The sequence below is a fragment of the Poromitra crassiceps genome (genome assembly GCF_964638095.1).
Source record: "Poromitra crassiceps genome assembly, chromosome: 2".
Taxonomy (NCBI): domain Eukaryota; kingdom Metazoa; phylum Chordata; class Actinopteri; order Beryciformes; family Melamphaidae; genus Poromitra; species Poromitra crassiceps.
This window is the reverse complement of record NC_139624.1, coordinates 29,694,499-29,707,886: the sequence shown is the minus strand read 5'-3', so window position 1 is coordinate 29,707,886 and position 13,388 is coordinate 29,694,499. Positions and strand designations below refer to the sequence as shown.

The 13,388-nt window shown below is 44.6% G+C and overlaps 1 protein-coding gene across 1 annotated transcript in view; it reads left to right on the top strand.

The window, feature by feature from the left end:
- The window catches only part of cerk (ceramide kinase), a gene marked incomplete at both ends in the record, with an annotated part of 95,981 nt that extends 91,937 nt beyond the window's left edge, over positions 1–4,044 (top strand). Inside the window, 2 exons of the mRNA XM_083661870.1 lie at positions 1,495–1,694; positions 3,987–4,044. Of these exons, the coding sequence (XP_083517996.1) occupies positions 1,495–1,694; positions 3,987–4,044 (258 nt within the window). The remainder of the gene's footprint in view (positions 1–1,494; positions 1,695–3,986) is intronic.
- Between the last annotated feature and the right edge of the window lie 9,344 nt (positions 4,045–13,388).

The window sequence follows — 13,388 nt, the reverse complement described above, 5'->3', positions numbered from 1 at the left end:
AACGTACTCGCTTATATAATGGATCAAGTTTGTAATTCACCATGAAGTGCAACAGAAATATCTAATCGAAATTTAAAAAACACAAATGATCCATCCTTCTAAATATTACTGTTGTTTATAATCTCATTCTCTTTGGTGACATGTATGACATGTATGACATGTATGACATGTATGGCATGTATGGCATGTATGACATGTATGACATGTATGACATGTATGACATGTATGACATGTATGGCATGTATGACATGTATGACATGTATGACATGTATGGCAATGAGCGGTAATTGCAGGTGAGATCCAGAGAGTGTTGCATCATCTGTGTCACCACAAACACCCAGTTCATAAATGCTGCAATACTGAAAATGCAAAGGCTTCCATCAATGGGCCATAGGCTCACTCACCATTGTGTTAACTCAGTTGGCGATAGATAGTGACTTAACAGACACTTATTTACATGAAAATCTTTGAGAGTATCAGTGAGTCTTAAGCCCAATTTATGCTTCGTCTGCCAACACTTTTGAAACGGTCGCCGACAGAAATGAGGACTTGAGTCGACACTTTCAAGTGTCGGCGAGCAGTGTCTGCTACCTGGTGAAATGTCTAGTGTCGCTGACTACGTCATAGTATCGCGCAAGTCTGATTGGCTATATAGACGGCACGCGCTTCCTTGTTTTGGTTGGGGTCCACCCGCTAGTTTTCACTCGATTGAAATGAATGAACGTGTCCCCGCTATTTTTATCAGCCTGTCCTTGATGTATGACTTCGTGAAAATCACAAAGAACGTTGTGACCAATTTCCCAGAGAGAGAGGAGGTGAGTTGTGTGGTTGTGTGCTGTTTATGCGGCTGCAGCCAAGTACGTTACATCTTGCCTCCGAGGTGGTTTCACTGTGCATTTCATTCCCTCTCTTCTCTTGGCTGTCTGCAGCTGCTTATAGTGTTCGAGTGTCACGTGACCGTTGAACCGAGGCGAACGTCTTCTGAAGTATAAATGCAACACCATGAGCGACACTTTCTTTTTCGTCTGCGACCATGTGCTGAGCGACACTTTATAATAAGTATAAATTAAGCTTTACTCTTGTTGCAGCAGTTATTCCATGCATGTGTGTCAGGTCATTTTAAACAAAATACTGTACACCTGATGGAGGCACATATTACAGTATATGTGGAAACTTGCAGGAAATAAAAGAAATGCTATTTTAATTTAATCTTTTGCACACAAAAAGAAGATAAACTTGGCACTTGATTCCAATGTGCACCTTTTTTTGCAAACAAACTTGAACTTGATTTTAAATAAAGCAGGCACTCTGGCATCCCATCCCCTCTGCCTCACTTTGGAATTGAACTCTTTGATTCGGAGGGATGTGATCTTAACCACTCCACTCCACTCTCTGGGCACGTCTTTCACCCATCAATCCTTCCAGCTCTCCTTCCTTCTCTCTATCTGTTTCTCTGCTTTTCCTTCCCTCATCCATCTCTCTGTCCCTCCGCAGTTTGACCACTCGTTCGTGGAGGTGCACCGGGTGCGGAGGTTCCGTTTCCAGCCCAAGCACCAGGAGGCGGTGTTGGTCGAGGACCTGGGTGAGAGTGAGAAGAAGACGTTCAGTCCCATATGCTCCTCCCCCCCGGCCTGCAGCTACAGCAGCTGGATCTGCGATGGCGAGATCCTGCCTCATATTGACATCCAAGTCAGGTACCTGATCATGGACGTGTGTGTCTGTGTGTGTGTTTGTGTGTGTGTGTCATGGCAAAATGTGGTCCTGGAGAGACCAATTGTAGCGGGAACTACCACAGAAGCCATTTTGCCAGGTTTGTTTATGTCTGTGGACAGATTTTGCAAACGTGATAGCATCAAAACCGTGCAAGATGCAGTCACAAAACACTACAGGTGTCTAATTGACATCCAAATGAAGGCCAAGTTTGAAAATGGGTGTGATCAGAACAAGGGGGCCAGCAAACCCCTCCATGCCATACTTGTGCACCGCATACCTATTGCATCACCTTCGTCAAGACTGCCCCTCTTGGTATTATTGCTTTAAACGGCAGTCTAAATTGCCCCAAAATGTCCGTGCATCATAACACAAAGTAGATGAAAAAGAAAATGTTCTGTGTGTCTTACGCAAGTGTAACGGTGGCCAACAGGTAGTGCTGTGCAGTAAGTAAAGCTCACTCACTAAAGACCTCGAGAGACACTCTAGCAACAGATGCTAGAGCTCATGGGCTTGAACCTCTTGCTCGAGCCGCCTCTCATGCTGACGGGTTAGGGATCCCCAGCTGTGGAGGACTACTCAGCGTGGTTTCCCCACGTACTGCTGCTACTCAGCGTGGTTTCCCCACGTACTGCTGCTACTCAGCGTGGTTTCCGCACGTACTGCTGCTACTCAGCGTGGTTTCCCCACGTACTGCTGCTACTCAGCGTGGTTTCCCCACGTACTGCTGCTACTCAGCGTGGTTTCCCCACGTACTGCTGCTACTCAGCGTGGTTTCCCCACGTACTGCTGCTACTCAGCGTGCTTTCCCCACGTACTGCTGTAGCATGTGATATGATATACACTTTATATTCACAGAGTGCCTGAAAATGAAGGCCACGCATCAAGTATTACACACTGTATACAGGTGCAATACCACGTGGTAATGGGGACGAATATCAAAGAAGTTGATGATGTACTCTATTAATGACTTCCCATAACGTCATGGGAGGATGTCATTTCAATAGGCCCGCACTGTCATGTCAGTTGTCAATATGAAGGAGAGTAGGTCATCTTGGTGCTCATCAGCTGCTCTCCTACTTTGTCAGCCAAAACCGACACTAGGTAATAATGGTTATTACCTTTGCAAGTGTCCAACAGTCAACAAACCCTTTCAGTGTTCCCTGCCAGGCAACTTGGCAACTCCCTACTATTATAGTCCTGTCCACACTTAAACTTTGCTCACTATCAGATCTCCATACAGCCGGTCCTCAACGCGTCATTTATTTCATGCTCCATTCTACTTTCCCAGTGATGCATGGCGCTCTAATGTTGCTAATTTAATGGCCCTCCCCCTGTTAGAAGGCGACTCCCCTTTAATTAAAGCAGAAGTCCATCCCTTTATTGCCTCTTCCTCTGCGCTAATCGCTCTTGGAGTGAGCCAGCCAGAGTGCTGCTGCTCTGGTAATTAATGGTAATAGCCCAGGCGAAACGAAAAAGAGAAGAAAGGAAGTAAAAAACAAAGTGAAGAGTTTTGCTCTAAAAGTGATATATTCCCCATTAGGGAAAAGTGATACCTCATCTCGCAAAATGATTGATAGCGGAAAATTAAACCAAGTTAGGGTTCTCTCAGGAAATATCAGGTAACTTAAGTCTTAGGTTGATGAAATTGTAATATTTTACTTTGAATCATGAACTTGAAGATTTTTTTTTTTTAACATAAAGCAGCAACCGTAACCCTGGAAGTAAGCTCTTCATGCAGAGATGAAAATGATGAGTTATCACATCATTCCTTTAGATTAGCAGGAAACAACAGGTGTTGGTTACAGTGGGACTACAGGTGTTTAGCAGACAAAAGGCACAGCCAATAATTGTGGCAATTCAGCATACCATAATAGCCATCTTGACTATTTGGATGCGTGTTCTCACCTCCTTTACATACCTTACCTTACATGTAGCAGGGATTTTTTTTAGCATGTCAATAAAGTACTCCAGCCCATCAGTAATAGACAGGTCTTTATAGGTCTTGATACATTACACACTAGAAAGACTGTTCACTTCCAAGTTTGCATGCCAAGTCTGGCACACAGGAGGGCTGTTCCATTGCTTTTACATCTGCCACATGGACCGTAAAAGCCTCATTGAAACGAGCTTAGTCATTAAGTTGATGGTTCGTTATTCATACTAAATGATGCGTTGTGCTTGTCTTTACGTGTGTGTGTGTGTGTGTGTGTGTGTGTGTGTGTGTGTGTGTGTGTGTGTTTGTGTGTGTTTGTGTGCGCTCTCCCTCTCCACAGTGTGCAGTGCCAGTTAATACGTCTGTTTGCCCGCGGTATCGAGGAGCAGCAGCAGTAGGGTGTGTTGGAGGACCCGTATACACTGCATGCTGTAGCCAAGCCGCCATGAGGAGCAGCAGCAGCAGGGTGTGTTGGAGGACCCGTCCACACTGCATGCTGTAGCCAAGCCACCATGAGGAGCCTGGGCCCATGCTTCACATTAAGCTGCTACAGAAAGAAAACTGACCGGTTTCCAACTGAGATTAACTGAACTGAAAGTTGCACGAGGCAAGATGTGAATGCAAAAAACATGCAAGTCTGAATCGGGAAGTTGGGGCCGCAACATTTAGGTCCGAGCAGTTTCTAATGCCACCTAACATGATTTCTGGGTATTGAGGTCCTACAAATTCAGTTCAAACTCGCTGCCATTCAGGGACGCTAATGTGCAAAATTGCCTAGTGCCACTTCAACTAAGCTGAACTATACAATTATGCACTACAGCTGCGAGTGTCAAGCAGCCACATTTGAAGGAATCTCACTGGAAAATGATGATATTTAAGCTGAGAAGATCTCAAGCTGGATGAAACAGAACTGAATTGCACTGAAGCGGATTGAGCTGAACTCATCCATAACAGTTGGTGAAAGGTGGTATCATTGCCATGAAGAATAGTGTGAATAAAATGTACCCCTATACGGCGAATATATTAGAAACCCAAGGAGATGCAGCTCTATCAGAAGAATGAAGAAATGACTGGGAAGAACATTGATATTCTGAAAAGACTGCTAGCAGGGAAATACCAACACAATATAGGCTGAGTCTACAGCACATTAAAGGTACCTACACAATGCATCACATCCCTTTTCAATAGCATCTTGGGGGGGGGGGGGGGGCACGTGAAATCCATTTGTCCCTGTTTGGAACGAAATGGAGAAGCATTTAATCTGTGACCCAGGTGAAAGCAGATATGAGCCAGTGGCTCAAATGAGAAGAGCTTGGATACCTTGCTAATACACTAACAGGCCCCCGGTGGCTTCTGGGTAATAAGCCAAAGTGGTTGCTAAGTGATTTGGTCTTTCTCGGCACTGTAGCACCGCAGCCCCACACCTGTGGCTCTGAGCTCCGTTTGTCTCCGGCTTAAAACAACAAACCGCAGTTCAAAAAGGCATTCATCTCCGGAGGTTAGCCAGAATTAGACGCCGTTAACATTATTAGGGTTAATGTATTGTGTGGCTGGGTGTGGAGAGTTAGCCTTGTTTTAGCTGCTTTTAGCAGCAAGTCAAGCTGGTCTTGATTCCTCTGGAGGATCTGCACATTTTATTTGTTTTCTGTGGAGCATAGAAGGAGGCTGCTACTCTGCCTCAATATAAAACTGCATTCAACTCCATATGCAATCATACAGTATGGGATTGGATGGTTGAGTTGTGTGTGTGTGCGTGTGTCTGTGTGCGCACGTTGTGTTGTGTGTTTTCCACAAGCCGTTCAGGGATGCATTAATGTGTTGGTGAGGGTGGCAATGTGATGAGTTAGCTCTATCACAATTAGCCTCATGACTGCCATTGTGCAGATGCTCTCTCGCTGCAGCCAAGCCCCATCATGCTACAGTAAGCCCCATGCTATAGTAAGCCCCGTGCTACAGGAAGCCCCATGCTACAGTAAGCCCCATCATGCTACAGGAAGCCTCATGCTATAGTAAGCCCCGTGCTACAGTAAGCCCCATCATGCTACAGGAAGCCCCATGTTACAGTAAGCCCCGTGCTACAGGAAGCCCCATGCTACAGTAAGCCCCATCATGCTACAGGAAGCCTCATGCTATAGTAAGCCCCATGCTACAGGAAGCCCCGTGCTACAGGAAGCCCCATCATGCTACAGTAAGCCCCGTGCTACAGTAAGCCCCATCATGCTACAGGAAGCCCCATGCTACAGGAAGCCCCATGCTACAGTAAGCCATGCTACAGGAAGCCCCATCATGCTACAGGAAGCCCCGTGCTACAGGAAGCCCCATCATGCTACAGGAAGCCCCGTGATACAGGAAGCCCCATGCTACAGTAAGCTCCATGCTACAGGAAACCCCATGCTACAGGAAGCTCCATGCTACAGGAAGCCCCATGCTACAGTAAGCCCCATGCTACAGTAAGCAGCTGTATTTCAGATCAGAATTATTTGGAAATCATGTCCAGAGCGCTTCCAATGCGCACAGACCACAGCGCACGGAGCGTTTTAGTTTTAGTTTTTCTCTTTCTCTTTCGCCCCTGCCGTTTGCATGGCCCAGTCATGCAAGGGGACTCACACAGTGTATGCAAATTAAGACCTGGGTCTAAAATGCCCGAGAGCGGAGCCCCGCTGGCTTTTGCATTGACGTTGACGAGCAGCGCGCTTTTCCTCCAAATGTTAAACTTTTTTCAGTTTGAGACGCCCAGAGCGCTCCGCCCAAAAACACTAGCTGCCAAGAGCACTTAACGGCAGGTGCGGTCCTTGTAAGAGGAGCGCTCTTAGCGCGTCCACCATAGAGAATGAATTGCAGAAAGGCGCTGGCTTCTCAAATACACGTGTCCTATGGACACAGCCGCTAACACAGGCACCTATAGATACACGCACACACACTTTTACTTGCTGTCTGTATTTCTCACTGTAATGCCTCTCTTTGTATCTCTCTATTTTGTTTGACTTTAATAATTGCAATACAAGATTGAATTATGCAGAATGTACACTTGAAATAAGACAATAAAATAATACATTATACATGATTATGCATTATTAAAACACACACCCTAACATCAAAATACAATCAATATTATCCAAAATTACAGCTTATTAACACATTCACTGCCAGCCTTTTTTTTTTTTACTGTAGGTAGGTTCTGCCAGAGGGTTTTTTTGAGGATTCTGGCTCATCTTTCAAGACCCGAGGATTCTTTTCTGCTCAGATTTTGTGAACACACAATATCTCAAAAGAACTAATAGAATGTGTGCTTTCTCTGTCTAAAAGAGTTAGTTTGTAGAGTTAGTAGTTATGTAAGCATTAGCAGTTGAATACAGCATGGTTTCAGCGTCTGGAAATTTATTCTGAGATAAATGGCTTTTTGTGAAATTCGATAGAACAGTCACTTTAACCATTCATTTTTGGCATCAGTAAGACGTCAGACATCTAAACAATAGTTTTGAACAGTAATTTCCTCCATAACAGCAGGAAACCCCCCTCTGCTTCCAACTCCTCCCTCCGTGGGCGTTCTCCTCCGCAGCATTTGTCACAAGCGAGTGTTCTGCTGCTGCTGCTGCTGCTGCGAGTTTGAGCAGCCTCCCTCCCTGGCAGCGAGTGTGGATAGGGCTCACTTGTTTCTTGGGTTTGAGAGCTTTGATGAAGCTTTGTGCGATTCTAGGCTTTATGCTGCGTGTTTCAAAGTGTTTTCCACCCAGTCTATTTTTGGAATCCCCCACCGCCAGCTCCCAGCGCGATAATGCGCGAAGTGAAAGCGTTTTCGCCAATCCATTTTACAGTAGAGAATGGTTTCCTCGCGCGTTACCCTACAGTTTTGGCTCTGCATTTCCTAGTGTGGAGAGCACTGTCGCCACTTAGTGGGTCCGTGGAATGGGTTGTACACGTTCGCTGACTCCAATATTTTTATAGGAGACGTGGGGAGTGTTGATCCACGTCCCACCGTCAAATTTTTATTTATTTTTTTTTTAAGCCGAGATAACTCGTCTTTGGCAGTGAACCGTCGGATTTTGTAAGCCGAGATAACTCGTCAATGGCAGTGAACGTGTTAACTCATTGGCTGCCAGCCACTTCTGGAAAACGGATGCTCCCAGTGCCAGCCCTTTCAGAGCGTTTTCAGTGATTTCTCAAGACCCACCGAATATTGTGTGATATTACTATGTAAACACCGAACACGCCCAAAGAACGATGAGACTCTCTTGTATCATCAGCAAAAAAAAGTTTATTGATATCATTTTCCGTTCTTTAGTTCTCAGCAGTAGAAGATAGGTTGGTTTCACCAAAAACAGACGTTTCAAACTAGAAGCTGAGATAATGAGCCTTTTGTGAAATGAAGCATTTCAAGCACATCACTGACTCTGAAGCTAATATTTTCTGATGTAGTGACACCTCAAAAATAATTTCCTTCAATAAAACAGCGAAAACAAAGGAATTTTGATGGCAAAATAATATTTTTTAGCTGCAACCAGCAGCGCTGGCCCCTGCGTGCGCAGACCCTACACCTTCTTGCTGGTCTTGATTTACTGCTGGTGGGCATCAGGTATTCCAGCTTGTGTTTGCCAATCTGTCCATCGAGCCTGCTGTCTGGGTCGGTGTTGTATGGTGCCCTGCGTGCCCCACCCCCCTCAACTGCACACTCCTCCTCCGTGGGAGTGTCTCTGGTGGCTCTCTGCTGCTCTGAATTTTCTGCTGCCCGTTTCAAAGTGCGCTGCACCCACTGCACCCAGTGTATATTTTCACAGCGCTCCGCCGTTTTTGTCGCCGGCTCCCAGCGCTTCCAGCTGAGAATAATTTATCTTTTCAGAAAGACGCTGGTGTCGGGTGCTCCTTTTCTGGCAACTAATCATGTGGAGGGGCTATCGCAACAGACAGAAAGGCTCAATTGTGGGAGCAGATTGGCTGCTGTTCACAGGCACAGCTAACGTTACAGCATGCATCGGTTTCCGTTTCCCCATGGCTTCTTCTGTTTTTTCTTCACCTTTCTCTAATCTGGAGAGCACTGTCGCCACCTAATGGGTCCGTAAAATAGCTTATACACCTTCAACATCCCCCATATTTTTACAGGATATGCATCAGGCTTTGATCCACGTCCCACCGTCAAAAAACGCAATTGACGTCTTTAGACGTCATTGGCACTCTACGTTACTATTTGAATTGACGTCTTTAGACGTGATTGGCACTCAATGAGTTAAAAAGCCTGATGACGCAAGAGATGGTGGAGTTTCTCAGTCTATTTGTCCTGGGTTTTGGCAAAGACAACTGCCTTTGTAAATAATTCTTACAAATAGTCACATCGTCTATTTACACCTGGGTGCAAATAGCATCTGCCTCTTTTCTTTCTCTCCCTCCCCGTCTCTCACACCCGCACTATTTGAGTTTCCATCCAAATGTATTGCAAATTTTAACAGAATTTTCTGAAAATCGGCAAAAGAAAATGCGAAATTATGCATGTTTCCATCTGCTACTGTCATGCAAATATTAGGAGGTGTGATGAGGGCACAACAGTTATGCTGTCTGCCTCTCTGCTGTTTACACCCAATACGTGCCGTTGTCTTGCAGGCAGCGAACGAGCTCTCTGAAAAACATCTGCTCATTTAAAGTTTCTTGGTTATCCACAAAACTACACCATAAAATGGATTACCAGGGGCCACTCTTCAATTCGGCATGCATATAATCCACCAGCAGTTACTGTAAGTGAATAAAATGTCAATTCTAAAAGGGAGAATACTGCAGTCTTCCATTAAAACGCACTGTGGTGGGCGGTGGTGTAACCCTTCAAATTGTGCCTAAATAAATGTGTTGCTTAGTGTATTTAGTAGGGATGTCACAATATATCGTCCCACAATATATCACGATATCAAAACGTGACAATATGTATCGTTGAGATGAAATCTCATATCGCGAGAAAAATAAGCTGAACATGGTGTCACTGATCTGCATCTGATTGCATGCTCACTCTCCTTTTCATTGCTTTGTTTGAACAGACGAGGGACGTTACAAACACGATTTCACGATTTCAGACGGCAGCCCGTCTTTATTGTCACACGAACACACTACAACACATGCATGCGGCCACTACACACACTCATGCTGACGGTGGCCGGTGAAATATGTCCTCTGCATTTGACCCATCCAGGCTTGTCCTTTCCTCCAGGGGGCAGGCCAGGAGCAGTGGTCGCTATTTCTTTCCAGCGCCCGGGGACCTTCATTGGACCATCATTGGACCAACTTCAGATGTTGTCGTCACTGGTCGGATGACGATCTTCTGCATGTTTTTAGTGGGGGGTTATGTACGGAGGAACCCCCTGGGGAGCACGGGGAGAACATGCAAACTCCACACAGAAAGGCCCTTTCGACGAGATAGCCCACCTGGGCAGTAGGCACTGAAGATATGGGGGGGTCACAACTCCAGCGCCCACAGCGTCCCAGGTGAGAATCGAACCCAGGACCTTCGAGCTGTGAGGCGACAGCGCTTACCACTGCACCACCGTACCCCTCCGAGGATGAAAATGGTGAAATTACTGAAATTAGCATGGAGGATGCCCCCTCAACTTACAAATCGATCGCAAAAAAATATTGTTAAAATATCATATCGTATAGTTATCGTGACCCCAATATCGTGTATCGTATCGTGAACTGAGTGTATCGTGACACCCCTAGTATTTAGTGTATGCCGACATGTAGAGTGCGTCCTAGCCTACCTATTGGTAACACGCCTTTTACAGTCGGGGAGTGTAACTTTTGCCAGTAAGCAAGGCATCATAAAACTGCATGGTTTTTGAATGGGGTTTGGTTAGACGAGAAGTTAGGAAGGAAAAATATTGGGAGATACCAACAGTGTCGCGAGTCTTCCTGAATCTCATGAAGTAATTATTTTGACTCAGCACCTGGAAAAGAGATGTACGTGCACCACACGTAGGCCTACTTATGCCTACCCCACACTACAGGATTTTCAAATCCTTGAAGATTATAAAAATCTTGAGACCCCACACACTACAGGACAGAGAGAGCCGATTTTTTAACATTTCAATCTTGGGATACACACACAATCGCGTCTGTTCAAACGCAACCCCACACACTAGAAGATTATGCCGAAGACTCACCTTGGAAGCAGGGCTCGACGTTAACTTTTAAAATGCCTATTCAGTGTGCGCACCGGGTGTAGTAGTAGTAATAATGATAATAATAATAATAATAATAATACATTTGTGTCATTTCGTTTTCTAAACAAATCTTATTTTTTGTTTTTATAATGCATTTGCACTGAAAGGATTTGTTTAACTAATATTTGCGCGGACATCCGCATCCATTCGGGGTGTAGGCCTACTGTGCACGGCCAGGCGAAAACCGTCTGCACAGGTGCCTTGTGGAGGAGGGGCGCGTCTGCTGATTTGACTCACTTTTCCGAGTGTCCTAAGCGCTTGTTGTAGGCTACATGCTTTGCAGTATAGCATTAGTTTTCCGTCCCGTTCAAAGACGCACGGGTATTTCACCTCGAGGACAATTTCCTCGTTCTTTGTTTCTGTGCGGGGCTGCGGGCGGACCAGATTATTTTGCGAAAAACTGTAATGGAAACGCAGCTACTACTGGCTCTCTGCTCAAGATGCAATCGCCTGTCGGGTTGTAAATATCTAACATGTTAGATATGCCCGATTGACAATCGGGAAGAGGCAGTCTTCCCGATTGTGAATCTTTGAACCCCACACACTACAGGATATTTTGGGAAGATTATCTGCCCGACGCGGCTCAAATCGGGAGCACCCCCGAGAAAATCGGGAGGGGGGAATCTTGGCCATAATCTTGCAAATTATCCTGTAGTGTGGGGTAGGCATTAGTCGCTTTTTGCTTTTATCAATACACCAACTTTTCCACCTCCCCAAGCGCAAAACCTTTTTTTTTATATATATATATATATATTAGGGCGCCGATCACGTTAACGCGCGCCGATCATAAGGCGTTTTTTTTTTATCGCGTTAATCGCATGCCGCTATTTTGTCCCTTCGTCGCACCCGTACTTGTAGTCAAGCCGTTCGGTTTCCTGTCTCCTGCTTGTGCAGGCAGGCATGGAAGAGAACGACAGCAATACGCTTTTAAATGGCTCGTTTTACTTCCCAAATGGCACAGTGGACAAGTCAAGAGCCGTAGTTTGCACCTTGTGTAAAACGGAATTAAAATATCACCGAAGTACATCGAGTTTGAGGCGAGCGATCACCTAAAAGTAGCTAGCGGCCAGCTAGCTAGCGCGAGACTCCTCACTCATTCTTCCTTCAGAGTCTCGGATGCACGGGTCCTCTAACCACTGGGAGGTCGGCTCAAATGGCTTCACGCGATATACACGTTATCAATACACAGTTTCCAATACCAAGCCATTATTCACATGGAAGTGCCAAAGTTTTTAGCTCAGATACAGCCTTCTTCGGCTGTGTCATTTTGGGTTTCAACTGCTCCACAGCGCCGCCGCCGGAAGTATCGGTTCTGGAGTGTTTACAATTATTGTGCATTTATTTTCTATTCAAGATGCATTTTGTAGACATTTTGTGACCTCCTGTCTACATTGCACTTCTATTGAATTGAAAATAAATCTAAAATTCAAGATCACAAAGTACATTTATTTGCATTAATTTGATTCCCAATCACGACACACTGGTAAGAATTATTAATATCTAATTAAAAATGCTTTGCAATGCAAAATAATAGCATTTTAAACATGCGATACAAAGATGCAATTAATTGCGATTAAGAAAATTATATATATATATATACTGTATATATACAGTACATACATACATACAGTACATGCATACATACAGTACATACACACACACACACACACACACACACACATATATTATATATATATATATTGTGTTAGGTCAGTTGTCAGGTTTTTCATGCACAAATTTAAAATTTGCATAAAATCAGGTGCATGGAAACCCACCTTTTGTCTCTCCATCTCGTTCTTTCTATTATGCTCTCTCTGACACATTCAATCTCTCTCCTCCCCCCTCCCTCCCACACACGCACGCACACACACACACACACACAGTCCTTCACTTTTATATTACTATATGACTCTTCAGCACTCTTAACAACTTTTGATGTTCTTTCAAAGAGTTCTGATGCTTATATACTGTACTGTAAACACACACACACACACACACTGCTAGTGAGGAAAGTGCCCAGGTTATTTGACCATGGGGATTTGAAAAGCTTAAAGAATAGTGCTATTTCTTTGAATTTTATGATTGAAAATGGAGATGCATTTAATCATTGATCCATCCATGGATTCAAGCACCTGCAGGCCGTGCCCTCAATGGTATTTGAGTAAATATGCAAATAAGCTGTGATATGGATAGTGACATGATTTATTTGAAGAAACTTGCTTAATAAAGTGATTTTGCATTGTTAGTCTCGAGTCTCATGTCATTCATTTGCTGGATCCTCATGATGTGTGTGACGTATGTCTGTTTCTCTCTCACATACAGGTCTAAAGTTTAAGTGGTAAAGATATTTACCATTGTGACCGCAAAATCATTGCACACATGCAACAGTGCAGACCATACAGTACAGGTTGTGTAGATGATTTTAATAAATTGTTTAACTGCATATTAACCCCACTGTAACGAATTAGATTGCATTGATTATGACACCAAATCTTTGATTCATGTTTTTAAGAGTACCTCTTGCAAACGTGGTGGTACATTCCTCT